The 24,012-nt window shown below is 55.3% G+C and overlaps 6 protein-coding genes across 6 annotated transcripts in view; 3 read left to right on the top strand and 3 right to left on the bottom strand.

Annotated features, from left to right (window-relative positions):
• Nucleotides 1-1,892, bottom strand: CHGG_00807 (uncharacterized protein; the record flags this gene model as incomplete). Its single annotated transcript, XM_001220027.1, has 3 exons — nt 1-134; nt 253-1,584; nt 1,646-1,892. The coding sequence occupies 3 exons, from the start codon at nt 1,890-1,892 to the stop codon at nt 1-3; spliced, it is 1,713 nt and encodes a 570-aa protein (XP_001220028.1).
• An 817-nt stretch (nt 1,893-2,709) lies between these two features.
• CHGG_00806 (uncharacterized protein) lies at nt 2,710-5,484 on the top strand (the record flags this gene model as incomplete). Its single annotated transcript, XM_001220026.1, has 5 exons — nt 2,710-2,844; nt 2,912-3,063; nt 3,124-4,174; nt 4,231-4,347; nt 4,417-5,484. 5 exons carry the CDS (start codon nt 2,710-2,712, stop codon nt 5,482-5,484), a joined length of 2,523 nt encoding a protein of 840 aa, XP_001220027.1.
• A 949-nt stretch (nt 5,485-6,433) lies between these two features.
• On the bottom strand, nt 6,434-9,021 carry CHGG_00805 (uncharacterized protein; the record flags this gene model as incomplete). The annotated part of the gene is made up of 12 exons (XM_001220025.1): nt 6,434-6,466; nt 6,525-6,855; nt 6,938-6,959; nt 7,027-7,264; nt 7,319-7,763; nt 7,819-7,829; nt 7,935-8,131; nt 8,184-8,371; nt 8,586-8,591; nt 8,762-8,773; nt 8,875-8,925; nt 9,002-9,021. 12 exons carry the CDS (start codon nt 9,019-9,021, stop codon nt 6,434-6,436), a joined length of 1,554 nt encoding a protein of 517 aa, XP_001220026.1.
• A 2,017-nt stretch (nt 9,022-11,038) lies between these two features.
• Nucleotides 11,039-16,275, top strand: CHGG_00804 (uncharacterized protein; the record flags this gene model as incomplete). The annotated part of the gene is made up of 6 exons (XM_001220024.1): nt 11,039-11,449; nt 11,508-11,534; nt 11,591-11,690; nt 11,758-15,263; nt 15,324-15,802; nt 15,864-16,275. The coding sequence occupies 6 exons, from the start codon at nt 11,039-11,041 to the stop codon at nt 16,273-16,275; spliced, it is 4,935 nt and encodes a 1,644-aa protein (XP_001220025.1).
• A 1,197-nt stretch (nt 16,276-17,472) lies between these two features.
• On the bottom strand, nt 17,473-19,873 carry CHGG_00803 (uncharacterized protein; the record flags this gene model as incomplete). Its single annotated transcript, XM_001220023.1, has 3 exons — nt 17,473-19,061; nt 19,120-19,305; nt 19,864-19,873. 3 exons carry the CDS (start codon nt 19,871-19,873, stop codon nt 17,473-17,475), a joined length of 1,785 nt encoding a protein of 594 aa, XP_001220024.1.
• Nucleotides 19,874-21,110: 1,237 nt separating this feature from the next.
• The window catches only part of CHGG_00802 (uncharacterized protein), a gene marked incomplete at both ends in the record, with an annotated part of 3,956 nt that continues 1,054 nt past the window's right edge, over nt 21,111-24,012 (top strand). The window contains 5 exons of the mRNA XM_001220022.1: nt 21,111-21,536; nt 22,231-22,626; nt 22,687-22,906; nt 22,973-23,092; nt 23,243-24,008. Of these exons, the coding sequence (XP_001220023.1) occupies nt 21,111-21,536; nt 22,231-22,626; nt 22,687-22,906; nt 22,973-23,092; nt 23,243-24,008 (1,928 nt within the window). The remainder of the gene's footprint in view (nt 21,537-22,230; nt 22,627-22,686; nt 22,907-22,972; nt 23,093-23,242; nt 24,009-24,012) is intronic.

The raw sequence follows: 24,012 nt of genomic DNA, 5'->3' as shown, positions 1-24,012 counted from the left end.
TCACGGCATCCAGCCCCACGACGCCCTCCCGGAGGGCCAGGAAGCGCAGCTCGGCGACGGCGCACGCGTTGGGGGCCAGCGGACCGACCCGCACGTCGGCCGACAGGCACACGAGCTCGGCGGCGTCGACGACGCTGTTGCGCTGCATGGCGTGCACGACGGTCTCGTCGAGCACGGCGTCGGCGATGAGCGGGTCGCGTCTAGAGCCCGGTCCGGCGGTGGACGGCGGGCGGATGACGCGCAGGTCGTTACGGCGGCGGCGCGGGACGGGCACGAGCATGAGCTTGCGCGCGGCGGCGGCGGCGGCGTGACGCGCCAGGGCCGAGGGGGGCGCTGATGGCGGCGGTGGCATGTCGGGCTTGCTGCGGTTGACGACGAAGACGGTCCACACGAACTCCTCGCCGAGACGTACGGGTTGGGTTGGGCCTGTGAAGGTCATGGTGATGCCGAAGTCGGGGAGGGCGGTCTCGAGCGGCCGGGCGGTGGCTGCTTCTAGGGAGGGTAGGGCGTCGGGTCGGATGACGGAGGGGGAGACGAGCGGCTGGGAGTCGACACCGCCGCTTATGGAGAGCTGACTAGGTCGATGGGCGCGCTGGATGGCGGTGGGTTTAGGCTGGCCGAAGCCTGGGTTGACGGGAGGCGTGAAATCGAGGGCGGTGGACCAGGTCATGACTAGGCGGGGCGTGCAGGGGTCTGGTTCATTGTCTGGGCGGACGAGGACGACGACTTCAATGGTGATGATGAGCTCGCGGGCGAGGTTCTTACTGACAATATCGCGTTGCTGGGGGGCCAGTTTGTAGAGGAAGGTGAGGTGGTCGTAGGCGACGCAGCTAAGGGGGAGAGCCATCCCCTCTTGGTTGTTGAGGTCTTCAACAGTGCCGTCTGTGACGCCGAGGGTGAGTTTGTCCAGGGCAACCTCGCAGTCAAAATAGGGGGTGAAGTCAACTTCGAGAAGAGCGATTAGTGAGGCGCTTGGCGGCGTGGTGTTGGGCCGCGAGAAGCGAACCCGGGTGTGGAGAACCGGATAGATCCTCAGTTTGAGGTTTTGTAGTCCGCTTATACGGTGAAGGGCGTCTTTTGGTTTGGTAAGGGGTGCTACTCTGGACACCCTCTGGGCAGATAGTCGAGGTGCGGTGCCACCCAGAAACGGATCGTTCGCAAACGACTCGAGCACGTTCATTCCCGACGGCATACAGCTCTGCATGTATCCCTCACCTAGGGCGCCAAGTTGACCAGAATCCGCGGTGTCCATCTTAAGATTCGCAGTCCCCGTAAACACAACCGACGGCAGCTGTAGCCGCATCCTGGGGCGGCTTAAGAACACCGGGCACTTCCAGACAGCATAAGCACGTCTTTGGCCCTCCTCTCCTTGCGGCTCTTCCGCAACCACAACAACCTGCTCCACATCCTCGACGGCACCAGTGTAGATCGTTTCGGACGCGGGGGCGGCCCCGTCTCGGTCAGTGATGGCGCCGTTTACGATGTGGGTGTCGAGGTTAATGACGAGGCGGCGCAGGTGCGAGCGGAGAGTCTGATCGTCAGAGTAGGGCGCACGAAGAATAAAGTACACGTCGACGGTCTCATCTGCAATTCGCGCATGAGCAAGGGGCAAAATTCGAGCAGGAGCAATTTGCGAACCTCGTACCAAAGAACAGCTGGTCGCGTTGCTCGATGCTGGAGATGTTGCTCTCTATTGAACCGCCGTCTTGCTGGAGCGCTTCCTCGGGATCGAATTTGGTTGTGGAGGGGATGATGTATGTGAGGTACGACTGATTGAGGAAGGCGTCTGCCACGTCAGGCACATCGCCTGTGTCGCGAACATCGACCTCAACACCAACATCAACGCCAACATCAACACCGTCGCCGTCGCCGTTGGGTTCTGGAAGAGCCATGGCGTATGACGGCGGCGCTCTTTGTCTGTTTGTGTTCTGCGGTGGTCGGCCTAATTACCTATGATCCCATATAAAGAAATCTAGAAAGACACGCCGACCGGCGGCGTTGTTCCGTTGTTGTTCCGAAATCCAGGAGACAATTTCTCAAGTCATGAATGCAGGTAACTTGAGCGAACAACTAACCTGGCCACCTGCAGGTGCCCTGGCTGGATGGAGTTCAAAGGCAGTCCCCGGTGCCTGCATGGGACCCGCAAGAACCCCCCGCAAGAACCCCTGCAGATGAAGCACCGCTCATGGACCCGAGTCCCACGGCCTGAGCAACCAAAAAAACCGAACTCTGGAGGAAAGCAAGAAATCAAAAAGAAACAAAGAACGGAATAAAACCGAGTAAAAAAAATAAAAAAAAAAAATAAAAGGATTTTAAGAAAAGAAAGAAAAAAAAAGAGTAACTAAACCTAATTCGCTTGAACTTTTGGATGGCTTTTGTTTCCTTTCCCATCGTCAGGTTTTGGTACCGATGTATGTAATCTGTACATCTCGAATCTCCGCCTGGGCGGCCCGCCCGACAGTTCAGCGCCCAGACCTTGGCATAGACGCACAGGTCCAATTGTGACCTGTGCCGAAACAACATTTCGAGCTGTGCAACAATTTCCTCGTCGAGGATCGCCTTCCATCCCTCGCCATCGGCATCAAAGCGCGTGACTCGGGCGCATCCAGCAAACCTCAGCTCGACACCACCTTGAACCCGACGCGCCGAGCCAACCCTACGGGACGTCAAACCTTCCAGATCTGCGACGCGACGCATCCCACGAGCGTAATGAACGCGTCCTTTGCGCCGCCGGGCGCTGCCTGGCAAGAACATCGCACCCCTGATGGCCGCGTTTACTATTATAACCCTCTCACCAAGGTCACGCAATGGACCAAGCCCGAGGATCTCATGACTCCAGCGGAGGTATGTTTAAATGGCGGGGAACTCCGGAATCCTCTCGTATATGCTAACCTAACCTTCGGTGAACCAGCGCGCGCTCGCAAACCAGCCATGGAAGGAATACACCGCCGAAGGGGGTCGCAAGTATTGGTATAATATCGAGTCGAAACAGAGTTCGTGGGAAATGCCCGACGTATACAAACGAGCCTTGGCTGGCGGGGATGCAACCCCGACCACACCAGTGTGAGTATCCCGCAACTCCCAATAAACCGGCGCTTAGACGTTTAAAAGCTGACTGTTCAGAACTCCGGCCACCCCGCTCACCGCTCAGGGCGCTGGCCATCACGGGGGATTCGGAGGTGGCGATAACTACCGCGATCATCGTGAACCTCTTGGTGAATCGCGCCAGCTGACCTTCGGCAACAACATCCAGGCCCAAGCCTTCGTTCCCGCCACCAACGACCCCGAGTATGCCACCGCAGAGGAAGCTGAGGCGGCCTTCGTCAAGCTTCTCCGCCGCAGCGCCGTCCAGCCCGACTGGACGTGGGAGCAGACCATTCGAGCCACCGTTAAAGACCCGCAGTTTCGCGCCATCAAAGACCCGAGGGACAGGAAGGCTGCTTTTGAGAAGTACTGCCATGATGTTGTTGTGCAAGACAAGGAGCGTGCAAAGGAAAGGCTGACAAAGCTGCGTGCCGATTTCGCGACCATGCTGCGAAGCCATCCCGAGATCAAGCACTACACGCGCTGGAAAACGGCACGCCCCATGATCGAAGGCGAGACCATCTTCCGCTCTACCAACGACGAGAACGAGCGGCGCCAGCTTTTCGAAGACTACATCATTGACCTCAAGAAGGCGCACAAGGAGCAACAGGTTACCTTGCGCAAGAGTGCCATGGATGGCTTGATTGAGCTGTTGCCGAATCTGAACCTAGAGCCGTACACGCGCTGGTCCGAGGCCCAGGGCGCCATCCAGAACACAGCCCCTTTTCAAAATGACGAGAAGTACAAGTCCCTCACCAAGTACGACGTCTTGACTGTTTTCCAGAACCACGTCAAGGCGTTAGAGCGCAAGTTCAACGATTCTTTACAGGAAGACAAGAACAAAAGGCTTCGCCGGGACCGCAAGGCCCGAGACAACTTCATCGCCCTTCTTTCCCAGCTCAAGAAGGACGGCAAAATCAAAGCCGGGACCAAGTGGACCGAAGTCCATCCCCTGATCGAATCCGAAGAGCGCTATTTGGCCATGCTTGGCCACCCTGGCTCCACAGCGATGGAGCTATTCTGGGACGTGGTTGAAGAAGAGGAGCGCGCTCTCAGGAGCATCAGGAACGATGTGTTGGACGCTATCGATGTAAGCCGCCATCCCCCTTCTGCTGTTGATAAGCCAGTTAAGCTCACAACCACTAGGATAAACGCTTTGAGATCACCCCGAAAACTACGTTTCAAGAGTTTGAGTCAGTCCTCAAGGGTGATCACCGCACAGCTAACATTGAACGCGATTCCATGGAGCTTATCTTTGAGCGGGTAAGTTGCCGTACCCTTCTACCAGGTACAAACAAAGGAGACGTTGGCTGATATGATGCGTAACAATAGATACAAAAACGGGCCAAACGCTCTGATGAAGACAGGCAGTCTGACCGCCAGCAGCGCCGCGCCTTGGAAGACCTCCGCTCGCACATGAAGCGGATGGAACCCCCCGTCGGCATCAATGACACTTATGAGCAGGTTCGGAGCCGGCTAGCACACGTTCCCGCCTTCCAAGCCGTAGGCTCTGACGAGGCCCGGCGGGGTGCCTTCGAGAAACACATCCGCCGCCTTAAGGAGAAGGAGGACGAGACCGAGAAGGAGCGTCGCCGCCGTGACCGCCCAGACAGCTATCGTGACAGAGGTGAGCGATCTCATCGCAGCAGTGCCCGTTCTGTGAGGAGCCGCAGCCCGGTCGAGCAGAATACCTATGAGGCTGAGCGCCGCCATGCCGTGGCCGAGCGCGAACGTAACTACCGCAAGACCAGCGCCGCCGACGTCCTGCTCTCGGACCGCCGGTCCCCCGCTCGCCGGTCCCCCTCGGTGCGCGACGCGCGCGAACGAGACCGCGACCGGGATCGCGACCATGACCGGGATCGTGACCGCGATAGAGAGCGTGACCGGCGCGACTACCGCGACCGCGATCATCGCGACCGTGACCGGGAGCGTGACCGAGACCGCGATCGCGAGAGGGACCGCGAGAGGGACCGTGACCGTGATCGTGACCACCGTGACCACCGCGACCACCGGGACTATGACCGCCGCCCGCGCGCCGACGAGGCCAACCACTACGACCGCGAGCGCCGCACCCGCGAGGAGGACCGCGAACGCCTCTACCGCCGCCGCGTCCTCGACCGCGACGTCGACGAGCTGCCCTACGGCGACGAGCGGCCCAGCTCCTCCTACTCGCGCACGCGGCCCCGCCCGTCCGAGGAGGACGAACACGACCGCCGCGACGGCAACAGGCACGGTGCCAAGCGCGTCAAGCTCGAGGGCGGCGGCAGCAGCGAGCGCGCCGCCAGCGGTGGCGCCGCCGATCGTCCCCCGAGCCGCGGCCAGCGTACGCCGTTGCATACCAAGGAGCCAACCCCGAGTGTCCGGGCCGGGAGCGAGGAGGGCGAGATCGAGGAAGACTAGTAGAGCCTTGTCGTCATAGAAAATTGCCTGGTGGAGGCTCTGCAGGCTCGGCGGCGATAGTATGTCGCCGCCTCCTCGGGCCGGGGAGGTGGGTTGAGAGGGGAGGAGGAAGAAAAAGAATCTTAGTGGCACAGGATCGATGCGAAGGAGGGCCACCGAAAATGAGGGGTTAGAGGCAGAGAGCGGTGATGGCCCAGCGCCAAACTCAACAGTACGTTGCCCACATCAGCACTCTCTTCACCTAACCATGTCAGGTCGTTTTATCAGTCAGTACGAGTACATTGTAATCAGCCGTGACGGGTGCTTCCTTGCTTAGATGGGAAGTTGCTTGTGGCAGCTATGTAGGAATAAAAATCCAGAATTGAATAGCTTGTATTAGAGTAATAGCAGTTTGTATCTTGCCATCCATCCCAAACAGGGTATTTTGTGCGAGTGATGGTATATTATTACACATAGGCAGCCCCGATCTCACATGATTTCATTTCGAGCCTGCAATGGAAATATTGCAAGTGTATTGACTTCTCAGCTCTCGCCTTTCATGGCTCAATTATCTCAGGCGCTACATTCACTTCGACCTTGCGCAGATTATGCGCTCAGGTCTGGCGGCAGCCATCCAACTTGATCCGTTGCCCCTCAATCTACCGAGATGGCCAGCCCCCGCCCCTCCTCTCTGACCAACGGGGGACAGCTCAAGTCTTTTTGTTCGAAACTCATTCTCGGCAGGACCAGACAACAGGAGATCGACCGCCGCCGCCGATGTTAGATGTCTGGATCGTCGTCCTCGGACACGCCGCTCTCTTCCGATGCACCGTCGAGATATCCCCGGGCGCCGCCGGGCCGACTCTTACAGCCGCCGCCATTTTGAACGCCTAAAACGCCAGAATCAGATGCATCGTCATGAGGGGAGCGGCGGTCGTGCTTGTTATGGGTATCCTGTGGAATGCCCTTTTCAAGAGCTCTTCTCGACATCTTCCAGGAAGAACTGTGGAAGGGTTGTTAGTGAAAATTTGAAAAGATGCGGGACAATCCGAGTGACTTACGTAGTTGCCGCTGAGCTTCTGCTCCTGGTCGAGCTGCGAGTTCGCCTTGTTGATACGGGGGCGGTAGTTAGTCGGGTCACGGCGGAAAGTGACGTCCAAGTTCTTCAAGAAGGTGTTGCAGCCGGTGAGCAGTGACTCGGGCTTGTTGGCATGCGCGTTGATACCCGGTTGACCATCGAAGACGATGACACGGTCGGCGAGATAGGTAGCCATGATGAAATCGTGCTCGACGATGAAAGCCGTCTTCTTAGCGTGCATGATGAATCGCTTGATGACACGGCTAGCCACGATACGCTGTTCGGAATCGAGATCTGGACTCGTGTGAGCATTACTGTGACAATAGGGGTATCAAGAAACTGAAGGTAACTAACAGGCAGAGGGCTCATCGATAAGGTAGATGTCCGCTGGCATACCGAGGGCCAGGACAATGGCCACCTAATGGACGTTAGCAAGGGGCCGAGATCTTCTCATGGGGAAGGAGGATATACTCTTTGCAATTCACCACCAGACAGGTTCTTCACTTCTTGATCGATGAAATCATCAAGCTTGAGAGGCTTGACGACGTCAGTCTGGAATTGAGGAGACAGGAAGGCGGCCTTGATCTTCTTGAAGAACAGCTGCCGAACAGTGCCCTCGAACTTGGGCGTGATAGTCTGTGGCTTCATGCTGATCTTCATCTCCGGAACCTTCTGGGTTCCGTCTGGTTTGAGAGCACCGGCCAGAAGGCGGCAGAAAGTAGTCTTTGCAAATCAGTCACTGAAACCGTAGAGAGGTTGTATTCTAATTAAACTCACCTTGCCGGTTCCGTTCTCACCCATCATGACAATGATTTCTGAGTCGGAAAAGTCGCCGGGGTCGATTTTCAGCTTGAAGTTGCCGAGCGTCTTCTCCATAGCCGGGTAGCGGAAAGCCCGCGACTTCTCGACCATGAACTCCTCGGTGCCCTCTGCGATACGGAAGGTCAAGCTTTCCTCACGGAAGCGCAAGTTCTCGGTCGGGATATGACCATCCAAGAAGATGTTGATGCCTTCGCGGACCGAGTAAGGGAGGGTAACAACACCGTAGACTGCGGGCTTGCCGTAGAGAACGCAGACGTAGTCCGAGAGGTAATCCAGCACTGACAAATCGTGCTCGACGACAATAATGTAGTCGTCAGGACGCAGGAGTGACCGGATGATGCGGGCAGCACTCAGTCTCTGCTTGACATCAAGGTACGACGACGGCTCATCGAACATGTACCTGCCGCTTGTTAACTACCTAGGCTCGGCAAATAAGCGGAAGAATGAAAACTTACACGTCGGCTTTCTGCACACAAACAGTACCGATGGCGAAGCGCTGAAGCTCACCACCAGAAAGCAATGTAACATCACGGTCATAGATGTGGCGTAGCTCTGTCTCGCGTTAGCCAACCGAGCCTGGCTTGATCTGAAAAAGGGCAAAAGTACCCAGGGTGTCGATCACCTCATCGAGGTTGTCTAGTGAGGCTCGGCTTTCAAGCAATGACTTGACACTCTTGTCGGGGGTGCGGATAGCTCTGGGGATCTGGTCGACGTACTGCGGCTTGACGACGGCCTTAAGGTCATCCTCGAGCAGCTTAGTGAAGTAGTCTGTTCGCGTGTTAAGCAACCGGAGGCCCCAACCCAGCGCAGTCCAACTTACTCTGCAGCTCAGAGCCACGGAAATACTTGATCACATCCTCCCAGTCAGGCGGGTTGTCGAATCTGCCTAGGTTGGGCTTGAGCTTGCCGCTGAGAATCTTGAGAGCTGTACTCTTGCCGATACCGTTGGTTCCCACGAGACCGAGGACGTTGCCGGGCCTCGGCATGGGCAGACGGTGAAGCTTGAAACTGTTGGCGGAATAACGGTGGGTGATCTGGCTCTCGAGGTTCGTGGGCAAGTTGATAATGGTGATGGCACCGAACGGGCAGCGTTTTGGGCAGATACCGCAACCAATACACAGCTGTTCCGAGATGAAGGCGATGCGAGATTCCGGGGTCACCTTTAGGGGAAACATTTAGGCACGGGTGTCTTGCGAGCGGTAGCAGTTGGTTCCAAACATACCTCAATCTGCAACGAGTATTAGCCCCTGGGCATCACACGACAAAGAAAGGGGGAAACAAACACAAAGCTTGCCTGATCGGACCACCGGGCAGGACTTCTTGCACTCTTGACGACATTTCTACCCTCCCCGTCAGCACCGCCACCCTGCTATGGCCTTCCTCCAAGTCATAACACACCTTCGGTTTGCACTATTCACACCCATAGTCAGCCTAGTTCGGTTCTTTTCTACTCCTTTCCCTTGTAATTCTGGTGACAGAGGGAAAGGCCGGGGTTCGAGGATATGTCGTACCTTGTCGGTGCTGACGATAGCGACACTATTCCGGCGCTGTCAGCGAATGTCCTGCCGCAAGGTGTCCTCTGTTTTTTTCCCTCCTGTTTTTTTTTTCTCCAATTATTTCAGCAACTAGGACACATACCGAGTAAGTTTGTCGGCCATGATGCTGGTTCTTGGTCGTTATGCGGGGCACGGCTGCCTACTTTTGAACCAACAGCGGTTTTGTGGTTGAGAACTTGAACGGTCGCAAACCAGGAATAGCACGGCCTCCCTCAGACAGTGCACGGTACTCGGTGCGCGAGATAATGCGGGTTACGGGTGGGCATGAAACCTCGAAATCCAAATGCTAAAAGGAGGGGCACTTGCATCAGTGGGTCAAAATCTTGTCACCTTGTCCCGCGAAAATGCACTGCTGTTGGGTCTCGGCTTGTGGGGAGAGAGAGGGGCAGGGCAAAAAGTCCAAGACCCACACATTGGCACAAAGAGCAAAGGCGCGTCGAGCAGCTTGGCGGCGTCAGCCCCAATGCGCCGAGCTTGATAGGCCAGGAGCTTCAGGCCAGCGGAACCAAAACATGGAGTCTCGATTTCATATGTAGGTACCTTAGGTAGCCTAGCTTGCCTAGGTAGCATAGGTTCCCCCGAGTTCATGTTAATCAGCGACTCAAGCCCAAACTACCTAACTAGTGTCTGAGATGGCTGTTTGCTATTGACGCTAGAGAAGCGGAAACGGACAAGTGCTTAGGCCTTGGATATAGATGGGTGTGTTTCCCTTGGGTATGAAGGTCTTGCAACTCGAGGGTGGTTGATTTGCATTCAACGAAAAAAATATCTGAAAGCTTCAAGGATAATCATAAATGATACTCTTAATAGTTATATGTTTAAATTGTGCCTCAGTATACTTTAAGATGAATCGAGAAGATTACAGCTACGTGAGTAGGTTGTCAAGTCATGGAAGTGATGGATGTGCTCTGACTCGTTGGCTAACACATAGTAGGTGTTGAGTGAGGTGTTGCAGCCCTGGGTAATGGGGCATAGAGGAACCAACGTAAGCTAACAGCTTACTGCTCTCTTTACTTTTCTAAGTGAGTATCTTTTTTACGTGCATCTAGCCTTGCGGTATATAGAACCTGAAATAGCATTAAAAGCGACTTTTTGCTAGTGGAGCTCGGCGGTGTGTCCATGGCAGTTGATTCTCGGTGCTACGACACACTCGCAGGTGGTGATGAGGGAAAAGCACTTTGTAACTGAATTCACGTTCTCTACTTGCAGAGAGAAAAACTCTCAGAATAGAAAAAAAACACGACCATTTTCCATCCCTCGATCCCATTAGTACCAAAAGAGCCAGCATCCACGTGAACAGGTTTGATGCTAGACCAGACAAGGCAGCTTTGTGAGGTGGCCCAACCTCACAACCGTTTCTCATCACGGCTGAAAAGGCTTGGCTCTGGCGGCAGCCTCACCGAGAAAGCTGTTGGAGCCAATCCGCGCCTCTTAAGTGGGGTCTTTACCAGGCTCAGCACAGGCCGTCGAGTGCCTGGCTCCGATTCACCATTTTCCATTCTTTCTCCTCCGACCGACCACCACTGCGAATTTCCGCTACACCATCAATCAATAAAACGCACTGGGGTCTTCACAACTCGCCAACCCCACCACAACCTCGATCAGAAAAGACTTTGAACAAAGTTGAATATAAGTGTCTGCTGCCTAGGAGGATGTTAGTTGATTACCTGTAAGTATTGCACTCGATGTTCCTTGCACCCTCCGCCACGTCGTGACCCGCCGCGTCTTGTCTATCGAAATCCGCCATCGATCCCAGCACACGCCCATCGAGATCACCCCCTAGCTGCCTCCTGGCGACATCGAGCCCTCGAATTTTGATGGAACCCGATGCCCTCGATGACCCCGATGCCACCTGAGTGGTCTATTCGGCGCCCAAGGCCGCCCAAGGCCGCAATGGCTCTCCGCCATCACTCCCAGCCTCGTCTTCATCACTTACACGCGCCGGATGCGACAAGCATCATTGAATCGTGGCCATGACTTGTTTTTTACTGTTGTTTGTCGGTTCTGGATCGCCGGAGTGGGCTCTATCCAGACCCCCCCGATAAAGCCTCTCAGCTGTGAGAGAATTCTTGCTGACATCGTCGTCTTGCAGCAGGCAGCTCGAGCTTCGAAAATCGTCATGTCAACATCCCCAGAACCCGGTCCGATGAACGGGCATACCTCACCCTCAGGGGACGAAGATACAACACATGTAGCCGACTTCTCCAGAAGTGATAGCGACTTGTCGGACACACAACCGGCCGAGGTTGACGCCGCATCCTCGGACTCGGACGATGCCGCCGGCTCGGCGGACGAGGGCCCGGCGTTTACCACCGAGGAGCAAGATGACCAGTCCGGGTCCACTGATAATGATGGCCCGGGTGATGAAGATTTCGATGCCCCGGGCAGCCCGGCCTCTGGACAAGGCCATGATGTTTCTGATGAGGCCGAGTCGGCCTCTGCACATGCCGCCGCCAAACGGAAATCCGGTCAGACAATAGAAGACGATTTCATGCGGGAGAATCCAGAGCTGTATGGCTTGAGGCGCAGTGTATGATGATATCCCACCACCGCTTTTATTATCGGCTGCTAACAATCCGCTAAAACAGTCCCGTCCCTCGCAACGTCGGAAACTCGTGAGTGCTTCTCACAACAAGGTGGTCGCGGATCTTGTACTAACGATGGGCAATAGGTTGACTCAGAAGATGAAGAGGAAGGCTCTGATTTTGATACAAGGCTTGCTCCGAGAAAGACGACGACTAAACGCCGTCGCCTCGAACGTTCACTGCCTAGTATGTCGGGCCTTGAATCAAAACGTGCCCACCTTGCCAACAATGACTAACCTTTTTGACGTGACAGCTTCTAAGCGAGGCACGCCGGCTCGTCAGGCCTCTGCAGACGATTCGGACTCCGACACATACGGCGGTGCGAAAGCCCGCATGTTCCGGAAAAAGGCTCGGCGACAGCAAGAACTGCAACCGTTTGCCGAGAAGCGATGGTCCAACCGTCGTGCCGCTCAAGTGTCGGCCGGCGCTTACCAAGAAAGCGACGTGGACGACAACGAAGGGGAAGACGAGGCCACCCCCGGCTATTGGGCCGCGGACGTAGAGGACAATTCGCCTTACATTGAAAAGATCCTCCGCCATCGCCCCAAAGAAGGCATCGAGCTCACGCCCGACGCTACTCGGCACGACTTTGAATTTTTTATCAAATGGCAGGGCAAGTCTCATCTCCACAACACTTGGGAGAGCACCGATACTGTCGCTGGCTTCCGCGGCTTCCGCCGCCTTGAGAACTACTATAAGAAAATGGTAGAATACGAGCTTGATCTGAAGTTTGGCGGCGATGAGATTAGCCCCGAACAGCGCGAGCAATGGTCGTTAGACAGAGAGCGTGAAGAAGAAGCATTGGAAGACTACACCAAGGTCGAACGCATCGTCTCCGTCCGCGATGGAGACGAAGACCTCGAATATCTCGTCAAGTGGAAAGGCCTCCAGTACGATGACTGCACATGGGAAGATGCCACCGTGATCAGTGGTCATGCACAAGACAAGATTGACCAATTCCTGGATCGGTCGTCACGCTCCTGGCAATCAGATCGAAGAGAAGCAAACCCCGATACCCGCTCAAGGATGACCAAATTGGAGCAGCAGCCATCCTATGTCACGAATGGCGAACTTCGCGAGTTCCAGCTAAAGGGACTCAACTTCCTTGCGCTCAACTGGACACGGGGGAACAACGTCATTCTGGCCGACGAAATGGGTCTCGGTAAGACGGTCCAAACTGTCTCATTTCTCAGCTGGCTCCGCAACGATCGCGGCCAAGAGGGGCCTTTCCTTGTCGTCGCCCCTCTTAGTGTCATCCCAGCGTGGTGCGACACTTTCAACCACTGGGCTCCAGATATCAACTACGTCGTCTACCTGGGCCCCGAGGCGGCCCGCGCCAGCATCCGAGAGCACGAGCTGTTCGTAGATGGAAATCCGAAGAAGACCAAATTCAATGTTCTGGTCACCTCTTACGACTATATTCTTGCCGATGCCGAGAATCTCAAGGGCATCAAGTGGCAGGTCCTCGCAGTCGACGAGGCTCATCGCCTGAAGAACCGGGAATCCCAACTGTACCACAAGCTTAACAGTTTTGGTATCCCCTGCCGGGTCCTCATTACCGGCACACCAATTCAGAACAACCTTGCCGAGCTGTCGGCACTTTTGGACTTTCTCAACCCCGGAAAGGTCTTGATTGACGAGGAGCTTGAGTTGCTCTCGTCGGCCGATAACAAGGAGGTCGCCGACGAAGAGCAGAGCGAGGCCAAGCGCAAGAAGACTCAAGAAAAGCTTCGGGAATTACATACCTCCATTGCGCCTTTCATCTTGCGCCGGACCAAGGAGACGGTCGAGTCTGACCTACCGCCGAAGACGGAGAAGATCATTCGTGTCGAACTCTCCGACGTCCAGCTGGAATACTACAAGAATATCCTCACGCGGAACTATGCTGCCCTCCGTGATGCTAGCAATGGTCATAAACAATCCTTGCTCAATATCATGATGGAGTTAAAAAAGGTCAGCAATCACCCGTACATGTTCGCGGGTGCCGAAGAGCGGGTGCTTGCTGGGAGCTCTCGTCGAGAGGACCAAATCAAGGGCCTCATCACCAGCAGCGGCAAGATGATGCTCCTCGACCAACTCCTTGCGAAGCTAAAGAAGGACGGCCACCGTGTCCTAATCTTCAGTCAGATGGTTAAGATGCTCGACATCTTGGGCGACTATCTTCGAGTACGCGGTTATCAGTTCCAACGGCTGGACGGCACAATCCCCGCTGGGCCTCGCCGTATGGCCATTAATCACTTCAACGCCGACGACAGTGACGACTTCTGCTTCTTATTGTCAACAAGAGCTGGCGGCCTGGGCATCAACCTGATGACCGCTGACACAGTCATCATCTACGATTCGGACTGGAACCCCCAGGCCGATTTGCAGGCAATGGCGCGAGCCCACCGGATCGGGCAGAAACGGCCTGTTAACGTCTATCGCCTGGTTGCTAAGCAGACCATCGAAGAAGAAGTCGTTAATCGCGCGCGCAATAAACTCTTCTTAGAGTACCTTACCATTCAAGCCGGCGTCACGGATGAGGGCAAGGCCCTCCGTGAGCAGTTCAAAGAGAAAGGTGTGAATATCGACGAGGCAAAGACGGCCGAGGACATCTCTATGATTCTCAAGATGCGTTCTCAGAACTTGTTCGAACAATCCGGGAACCAAGAGAAACTCGAGCAACTTGATATCGATGCGATACTCGAGAATGCCGAGGTCACCAAGACTGACGTTGATGACAAAATCAACCTCAGCAGTGGCGGTATTGACTGGGAGAATTGGATGCAAGTCACGGATGTCAAAGTCGACGATCTGGCTCTCGACTGGGACCAAATCATTCCTGCGGAAGAGCTTGCTGCCATCAAGGCAGGAGAAGAACAGAAAAAACATGATGAGTACCTAGCCAAGGCGATGGAAGAAAATGCTCCTCGCAAGGCTGCGCTCAAAGGCTCTAAGAAGAGTATCGAAACTGACCGGGCCGAACGTCTCGCGAAGAAACGACAACGCGAGAAACAGGAACTGGATGAGCTGGAAGAGCAGCGGGCGTTGCTTTCGGATCCACGGCGTCCTCTTAACGAGAAAGAGACGCGCAATCTCATCCGCGCCTTCTTCCGTTACGGATTTTTTGACGACCGCGAGGAAGAAATCGTCCACGATGCTCGTCTTAGTGACCGGGACCACGGGTTCCTCAAGTCGATTATTGAAGAACTTACCACTGTGAGCAAACAAGCTGTGGATGCCAATGCTGAGAAACTGCGCGAGGAAGAGGAGAAGGCAGGAAAGCCTCTCGCGAAAAAAGACAAGAAAGCTGTTTTGGTGGATTTCGGGGAGGTTCGCAAAGTCAACGCCGAAACCGTTGTGGATCGGCCGCCTCAGCTTAAGCTCCTGCGCCGCGTGCTTGAAGAACACGGCGATGCCATGACGTTCAGGCTGCCAGATGCCAGTAAATCAGCCCAGTACTCCTGCGAATGGGGAGCGCGCGAAGACGGCATGCTCCTTTTAGGGATTGACAAGTATGGCTTTGGCGCCTGGACGCAGATCAGAGATGATCCTGAGCTTCAAATGCACGAAAAGTTCTTCCTGGAAGAGCACCGAGTGGACAAGAAAGAGGAACGCCGCAAAACTGACGACAAGGGCATTCAGTCCCCGGGCGCTGTTCATCTTGTTCGGCGGTCAGAATATCTCTTATCCGTCCTCATGGCCAAATATTCTAACGATCCGAACGCAAAAAAGGCGGTCGAAAATCATCACCGCAGCAAGAAGCTTCTGACGAACGGTGTACGTCGTGGGGAGGGCAGTTCTGTGTCTGCCTCTCCAGCTCCGCCCATGCTTAAGAAGGCGAGCCAACACCGTGATCGCGATCACCACCGGTCTTACAGCAACGCCAACGACCGCGGGACTCCACGGCCAGACAAGCGAAAGTACAGCGATGACTATGACGACCGCAATGCCAAGCATCGAAAGGTGGAAGCCGACAACAGGCACGAAAAGAAGGTCAAGGTGAAGGAAAAGCCAAGGATGGACGCGGCGACCATGGAGAGATACAAGCACGACAGGCAGAAGGCGGTTGAACGGTTCCAGGAGCTTGCGAAGTTGCCTGATGACAAGATTGACAACTCCGATAATACTCAACTGGTCTGGTCAGTTCTCCGGCCGCTTAAGGCAAACATGGAGCGCATCATATACTCCAAAGAGCGGTACCCGGCCACGAAAGAACGGGCTAGAATCCTGGGAGAGGAGATTCGCGCGTTCGGAAGCTTCCTGAAGGGCCTGCGGGCAGACGGCACCGACCTTGACAGCCTGGAGCCCCAGTTCTGGTAAGCAACACCGAGCCTAACTAAACTATCAGATCCCCGCCGAATGCTGACGGATTCACAGGGAATTTTTGTCCTCGATCTGGCCCATCGGCGAAGTGAAGGTTTCCGGCAAGCGGCTCCAGAAGATGTTTGGCGATCTCCTGGAGAAAGACAGGGCGGAGCGAGAGGAGGGCCGAGCCAAGGAGGCCAGGCGTGGGAGGAACCCGGACCTCGAGGATGGCGAGATTGCGAGTGACCGCGAGGACCGCCGTGCCCGAGACCCCTACCGCGACGACCGGCGCGAGGAGCGGCGCGAGGAAAGGCGCGATGACAGGAGGGACGACCGCCGGGAGGAGCCCAAGCGCCGCAACTACTACGAAGACGGCGACCGTCTAAACTTCCAGCGCCACCGCCGGTCGGAAAACAGAAATGTCCCTGTCCGGAACTCGCTGTGGCAGAACCGGAGCCCGCCGGCCAGGCACAGCCCTTATTAGGTTGGGGGCGGAACCCGAAACCGTTTTGATTTTGCCGCTGGAGCGCGACGGATTGTCATTTTCTTTTCCCATGGGTCTTCAACCTCCCTTTCCTTTTTATATTCTACACACATCATGCATAGGTTTGGCGCAACGGAGCTGAAAGAACGGGGGCGACAGGGCGGTGACTTGTCTATTTTTTTGTTTGTTTTATGTCACTCGCCTTTGCGGATAAAGCACATACCCGGGAGTTTGCATCAGTCATGGCGAGGCTATAGGGAGACGCAGGGGGAGGGGCGCCATGGCATCCCATTTTGGGACTCTGGGGTTTTAGGCTTGAGCTCGAGGCAGCGGTGATGTTTTTAATTTCGCTCTGCGTGCAGGGTAAATGATGGGCGGCGCCGTGGCAATATGGAGAAAGAAAAAGGGAAACCATGTGCATTGTTTTAGCGTTGCTTGGGATCTGTTTTCTATTACCTATCATTCTCTGTTTTACGTATAGCTTGGGGGTTGTCGCTAGGGCGCGTAAAATGACGGTCATTGGTGCTACTTTTGTCTCATATTTTTTGCCTTGGGTTGTCAGTCATGGTCAGCGGCTCGAGCCAGATGTTTCCTCCGTTCCTACACCCTGGCCGATTTTATAGATCATGAGAATAGGGAGAGGCATGGCATATTTGTACTGCATTGGGGTGTCTGACGGATCCTGATAAAGGTAATCAACAATGCTGTATGTATGGGTACATAGTTTATCATCAAGTTTTATTTTTGCAAGTCACTGGAGAGCAAGAAGTGATACTTTCGAAGCAGCAAGTTCAGCCAACCCCCAGGGTTGGTTGTTTATCTATATTTTCAAGCATAGGAACTCTCGACGGAAGATTATCCGTTCTATCATGTTGCAATTATTTCGGTTTTCGAGCCAGGTTCGGCATCGCCGACTGGGACGACCATATTCCTCCCAAGTGGTGCCCTCTCTCTCTCACCCTCTCAAACCCGGGTACCAGCACAGCAATATCCCAGCCCATCAAACGGAAAAGAACCCTCCCGTGGGCCTCACGAGTAAAACCATCGTAATTATGCCCCCCAATTCACCAGCACCCCTATCCCCTTCCTGATGCCACAGCAAACAGAGCCACGCCGCCCGCTGCAACCCCCAACCGCCCCACCTTCATTAAAAGCCCCTGACCCTCCCTGTCACATGCCACAGCACCCCGTAGCCGGTCAATCAATGAGATGACTCATGCTCCTCGGCTTGGAGGTAGGGGAAATGGTGCCCAAGGACGCGGCGTTGGTCTCTTCGACCGGGGTGGTCGGGGGGCTGCTCGCCATGTTCTCCTCCCCGTTCCTGGACCTTGCCGCGCCCGCCCGGCGAAGGGCACCGCTGTTATCGGTGTTCGGTGGGCCAGTGAGAACAGTGAGCGGGATGGATTTGGTGACCTTGTTTTTGGGGCGCAAAGAAGGCAGGCTGAGAAAATCGGCCGGCAGGTCGATGGGGGAGGACAAATCTGAAGAGTCGGCTTCCGAAGGAGGCCGCCTTGGGGGGGTTTTGATGTCTTTGAGTGTCACTGATATGGTGGACTTGGTGGCGCGGAAGGTTTGGTCGAGCCTGTTTCTCGGCTTTGCGGGCTCCTTCTTGGCCTGACGGGGCTTCCGCTTGGGGGCAGCGGGTTTTGGTGGTAGGGCGGTTGTCGAAACGCCCTCTTTGCCGAACGCGAGGGTACCCTGCTTTGATTTCCCCTTGGCCACCGGCTTGACGGAGGGAAGAGGGCTGCGGACTCGTGGAGTCGCGCTCGGAGTAGGCATGCCGCCGCGCCCGGGGAGCTCGAATCTTCGGTCCGCGGGTGCCAGCTCCTCCCGAGAAGCGACAAAGCCCTCACCATCCGCGCTTCTCGACCGCTTGCGCTCGAGAAGAACGTCGATCCTATCGCGATTCAGACTGTCCGTGCACCTCTTCTCCTTCATTTCATCCCCGGTGACCATATAGCTCTCACGGTCTCCAATATCCTGCTGATCCCAGCGCGGAAGGTTGACGAGCTCTGCGATATCGTCGCACTTCCCGCGCACCACGAGATCCCAACAATCCTTGAAATCGGCGCCTTGCGGCTCCGGGTCAAGATTAACCCACGCTGTGATGCCGTCCCTTCTGCTCCGGGTCAACTGGCACATCTCCTTGACCAGCCTCCGTACCCCAGGGATTTTTAAACTCGTGCCGACCACAATGACGGCGTCAGGAACCCTCCGTAAGTCGGCCTTGGACACGTTTCCGATGGCCTCCTCGTCTGGATTGTATTCGTTATAAAGCACGATCCTTGGGCGCAACTTCCCAATTCCGTGGCTCCGCTTCCCCGCAAAAGCAGTCCGCACCTCATCCTGTTCCTTGCACTTCTCGCACGGCGGCGGTTCCGGGCCCTCGAACAGCGATGCGTTGAAACGTTCCAGGTAGCCACACTTTGTGCACACCATATTTTCGAGTCCGCCGTGGAGCTGGATAGTTGTCGGCCAGGGCGCCTTGGTGTTTAGAGGGACTGTAGTCGCCAGGGGCGGCATCTGGGTGTCGAGGGTATCAATGTTTTGGCTATACATGCGCATAAGTCTGCCCTCGGCGGCGATGGACGCCAGCATGTGGTGAAACGGGGTCGGCTTCGCATCGGAGGTCATCTGAGCCAGCTCGCGAACCATGGTATGGAAGGATTCGGTGGACGAATCGTGTTTGTATACCGACGCATCGAAGAGATGTTTCCCGGACGCCTTAAGTTTATGCTGCCCACGGAGAGTGGCGAACAGGCCTGTCGAGGATCGGAAATCGGGAACTACAACCAGTGTTAGCGGACGGACTGGGACCCACGTTTTGGTAAAGAGGAAACTTACTTCCTGCAGATACGGAGATGCCAGCACCTGCAATGACCACAATCTTCTTCTTCTTTCGCAGAGCCACCATGAGCCTCTTGAGATCCGCATCCTCCTCTTCGCCTTGATTTTCCAAATCGATATAGGCGGTGGTGCGTGGCTTCGCGGGAGCGGCAATCCGGCGGCGCTTACTCGGCGGGGGTCCATCTGTCCGCACCTGGGATTTCCATGTCGGGAAATTTCACAGGCGATGCGCTTCCCGACACGGTAGTGGAAGAAGGCGAAGGGTAGCGTTTAGAAATATATAGCGCGCTGGGTGGAGAGGGTGAGTTTGAAAGGACGGAGAGCGGCGAGGAGAGAGGGGAGGAAGGAAGCCGCTGGTGTTCTAGAGATTCCATGATTGCAATGTTGGTCTGTTGAGGGCCCACGTGGAGTCGGCAACGCTTCAATTGCGTGACTGATTGGAAAGCTGGCTTCTCGGAGTGGAAATGGGCCCTAGCCGAAAGAAAGAATGGAAGGTGCGAGGTTATATCATGGCTGTTGTGCAGGCGCGTGTTTTTGACAGCTTTGCGCAGTCCTTCTCATTCATCTGTTGGCGTTTGGGCTAAGAACAATACCGGTCTCTTGGTAGGTAGCCCAGTGGTATTGTTAACTCCTATTCAGGAGTTGGCGCATGAATGGCCTGAATGGCTTGGATGGGGGTGGTAGTTGAAGGGATGGAAGTTGGTTGTTGTCGTGCATTCATTAACGTTACAGATTATTCACGGCTGGGCATTGTTGCGGGTTGGCCTTCCATCTTTGTCGGGGGTTGTTGGCAAACCAAACCAAAAAGGGGCACGGGATCCATGGAATGGTGCCAGCGATTGGCAGCAGAGCTCATTCCCTCCCCATCAGTTCACGGCCCCGAGCGTGACTTTGCTACTTTGCTGGCATCATTTCGTCACTACCTAGGTTCCTACCTAGGTAACAAACATCGTCTTGCCAGCAACTGGCTATGCAGTTTTTAAAGAGCAGCCACCTGCATATAAATATGCACTAGCAGTACTTTTTGTAGAGTCATGAAGTGGACTTTTTTCGTTTGGTGCTCAGTCCATTTTTTTAGAGAGAACCCTCCCTGGCTCGGTACTTTCGGGAGTGGCCTGGTTAAACATGGAAAAACCACCTGCTTCCCGCAAAAGGAAAACGGGGGAGAGGGGTCAGCTGGGAATAACTACCGGATCATCTTTTTTTTTTCTGGGAAATGCTGATGATTCTGTCAATCTAGTGTGACTGCCCACTTTGACAGCCATTATCATCAGTGATGATGTCTGGAGCAACCTCGTACCTCTTCCCGCCGCTTCAGCCCCAAACCCAGATGACGTGCCTCGGGTGCTCTTCAAGGGGTCCAGCCAGGGCCCAGCCCACAAGGAGGAACCCGATCCACTGCACTTCAGCGCGTTGCTCGGAAACGGGGCTTGGCATGCCCGGCATGCCCCGCGTGGTTGACCGTTCCGTCCCTGCTCTGGCAGCCGCAGCTCGGTACCGAGTTAGCCACACCTTGGCGTTTGAACTGTGGCTTGAACTACACTTGCGCAGTGGGGCATGTTCCATGCCAGAGGCGTGTGGCTGCATCCAGTAGGCCTGATAGCAGCTAAGCTTCTATCTCATCAAGGTTACAACTTCCCTGCACAACTGGAAAGTTAAAACACCTTCCTAGGTAAACCGTCATTCATCATTTGCGTTCCTAATTTAGTTATATGATAAGCCACTCTCACTTTTCCATTCATTTCGGCTGCACAGATAACTTTTCTCCTCGCAACGGTGGACAACGCTGAATAAGGCTGGCAAACACCATCCATCAATCATCTCCAATTCTCCAGTTATTCATTGGGTTTATTTCAGGGTCATCCACCAACTGCCCAATATCGCACTCCACTTGCACTTATTAGTTGGTGCATTATTGGACATCCTACAACCAACCTTATTAATACCACTCATACCACTCGTCTCCCACCCGTATGAGCAACCACGACATGGCCCTTCTCTTAGAGGGCGACTCTATGAACGTCGACGGAACCATGCAGGGGTTAGAGGGAATCGAAGGCATGCAGGGGATTCAGGGCATGGAGGGGATGGAGGGAATGGGGGGAATGGAGGGGATGGAGGGGATGGAGGGCCTGGGGAGTATGGGTAGTGCTATGGCGCTGGAGGAGGTCGACCTGTTTGGGGACCCCGTCATGGACGACGCCCTCGCCGGTCTGCCACCTCGCCCCCTAGTGAGCAAGAGTCTGCTGCAGCGTTTAGACGATCTACGTGTTCGTGGCTGTTGCCAGGGAATTGCCTGGTCACGACAAGGCACCATTGCTACCATCGCCAAGGACGCCATGTCGGTCGAGCTGCGCTTCATCCGCAGCCATCCCAGATACCACCGAATGGGGCCTCAGCGAGCCAAGTTCATGGTCCCCCCCCTTCGCCTACCGTATCCCCGCCCGCCCCAAACCCTCCTGCCTCCATCTCGCTAGCCTCATCTAGCGCCCCCTTCGTCCACCTGGCCTGGAGCCCCACCATGAGTCCCGATCTCGCTGTCATCGATGCCCTCGGACGCCTCACCATCCTGAGTTTCTCCATCGCCAACAACCAGCCTTATCCGGCCCGCCGCTGGGAAACCGACGCCGCCGACGACCTCCACGCCGTCGTTGGCTGCTATTGGTTGCCCCAGGGAATGGCTTCTAACAAGCAGGCAAGTTGGTTTGGACGTACCCTCAGTCGGCGAATGATGCCTCCCTAACTCGCTCCTCAAAAAGTTTCATCTTATTCACGGCCCAGCTACCAAAAGCCAGTCCGAGTATAGATATGAACATCAGTTCTTCCCAGCCTCGGGCCCTTGGCACCCGAACCCATCTAAAAGTGCCTTCCTATGCGTCACAACGAATGGCTTCCTCAAACTTTTCTTCACGCAGAATAACGGCCGGCCAGAAGAAACGGCGCTTGAGCTCGAGAGCGTAACCTCTTCTGACGATCTAATCACGCACGCCTCGTTGTGTTCTGACAAGAGTAACGGCTCTCCCCGATCCCCTTTTTATCGTCTCGTCGGCTAATACATGCACGCCCTCAGACACTCTGTTGGTCGCTCTCGCAACCTCTTCAAAGCAGCTCAGGATCGTGAGAGTTGGCATCCAGTGGGGCCTGCCTCAGGTCGATAAACAAGTGTTATCCCAGAGTCAGCCCCTGAGGCCATCTCTTCGAGAAAGCCACGTGGCTGTGACCAGCTGGGTTCAATATGGGTCAAGTGAATCAGCCGTGGACGCCTCTGTATCTCGGCTTTCGCATATCGAAATCCTCCCTTCCGCTCACACGGCCCAGTCACAACCCATGCACCCTCCTGTCGTCCTGACAGTGCGGTCTTACGTCCCACAAGACGCCTCTTCCTACCAACAAGAGAGCCAAAGCATCATCGACCGCTGGGAGGTTCTTAGCGACCAACCCCAGGCCCTTGTTCCTGCTTTCGAGCAGTTGGGGTCGAAAAACGGTAACACCTCAGCGCTTCCCGTACGTATTCCGCAACTCGATATTTTACCTCCATAGCGTAACTAAACTTGTGTATTCTAGACCTTGACACACCTGCGCAAACTCGAGCCGATAATACTGCCCAAAGTGGTTGTGGCTGTCACTACAACACAATTTGGCAGAGTACTGTGTTTCGCCTTCAGTGATGGGACCGTCCAGTACAGGAATCGCTTCACGATGGATGAGATATACAACGAGCTCAATACTGACAGTATCATGCATCCCCTCCAGGTCGGATTTCACTTTGTCAACGATACCCCATGTGAGTACTTCCTCCCCCTACCCTACCATCTGCCTGTCGCCTCTACTAATATTATTGCTTTACCAGGCTTGCAAGTAGCCTTCTCACCTACCAACTGCTCCTTCGTCCAGATTGGTGAGGACTCGGCTATCAAATGGAATAGACTACACCACCCGATGGAAAACTCGGAAACCGAATTCAAGAATGGTATGGCTGTCGTCCCGTGATTATACGGCACGATCTCAAGTGAATGCTAATGAGCCTTGCTCTAGTTGATCAGAAGACAATCCGAGTCGCCCTAACTGTTGCGTTATCCGCCACTGCCGCGAGCCAGGGCTGCATGTGACGATGTTTTAGCAATAGCCCGGCCGTTTGCGCAATTCCCAGACTTCGCATCTTCATGGGTAAAGGAAACGGTCAACATGTTGAAGATTGTCGTCGACTACTCAGAAAATACCCACCACGAACAGCTTGTCAAGAACGTTCCACTGCAACACTGCCTCAGCGTCATCAACCATCTCGGCTTCCACGGCGATTTCAGGCCCCGCTCGCATGGCGGCAAATTCGCCATGCTTGCGCTGAGCGTAAAGGGTGCCTTCCTCGTCATCACAGTTGCCAGCAACTCGCCAATAGGCACCAAAGAGAAGCTGATCCCTCTCGACGACCCGGATGTGGTGGACGCTGTAACGGGATGCACGGCCTGGGGCATCTCGCTGCTTGCCTGGCTTTCGGATTCCCTCTTTGAGCTCCTCGACGACCCGGAGATCACCGCCATGCTCAGCGGCCCGAAGCGCTTTCCCGAGCTAGCCAAATACCTCGAATCCAAGAACAACGTCGCCCTGCAGCTTCTCCTCTGCTCCTCCACGCGGGGCTTCCTTTTGGCTCTCTGCCGCCGCCTGCAGCACATCGAGACAGTCAGCAACCGCGCCGCCCAGTACTACGAAACCCGCTTCCAGCAGCAGCAGGACCCGGCTAGCGGTGGCGCGGCACCAGCCCGTCCACACCCAGCCCTCTCCCGAGCGTACCAACGAATGGAGCGCGTCATCTCCTCCGCCCTCGTCAAAGTCTCGGAATTCGAGCGCCTCCTCAGCGATCTCGGCAGCGACATCCAGCGCTACCACAAGTCC

Source organism: Chaetomium globosum, genomic scaffold (assembly GCF_000143365.1).
Source record: "Chaetomium globosum CBS 148.51 scaffold_1 genomic scaffold, whole genome shotgun sequence".
Classification (NCBI taxonomy): domain Eukaryota; kingdom Fungi; phylum Ascomycota; class Sordariomycetes; order Sordariales; family Chaetomiaceae; genus Chaetomium; species Chaetomium globosum.
Note: the sequence above shows the minus strand (reverse complement) of the source record. Positions and strands in the feature narration are given on the sequence as shown.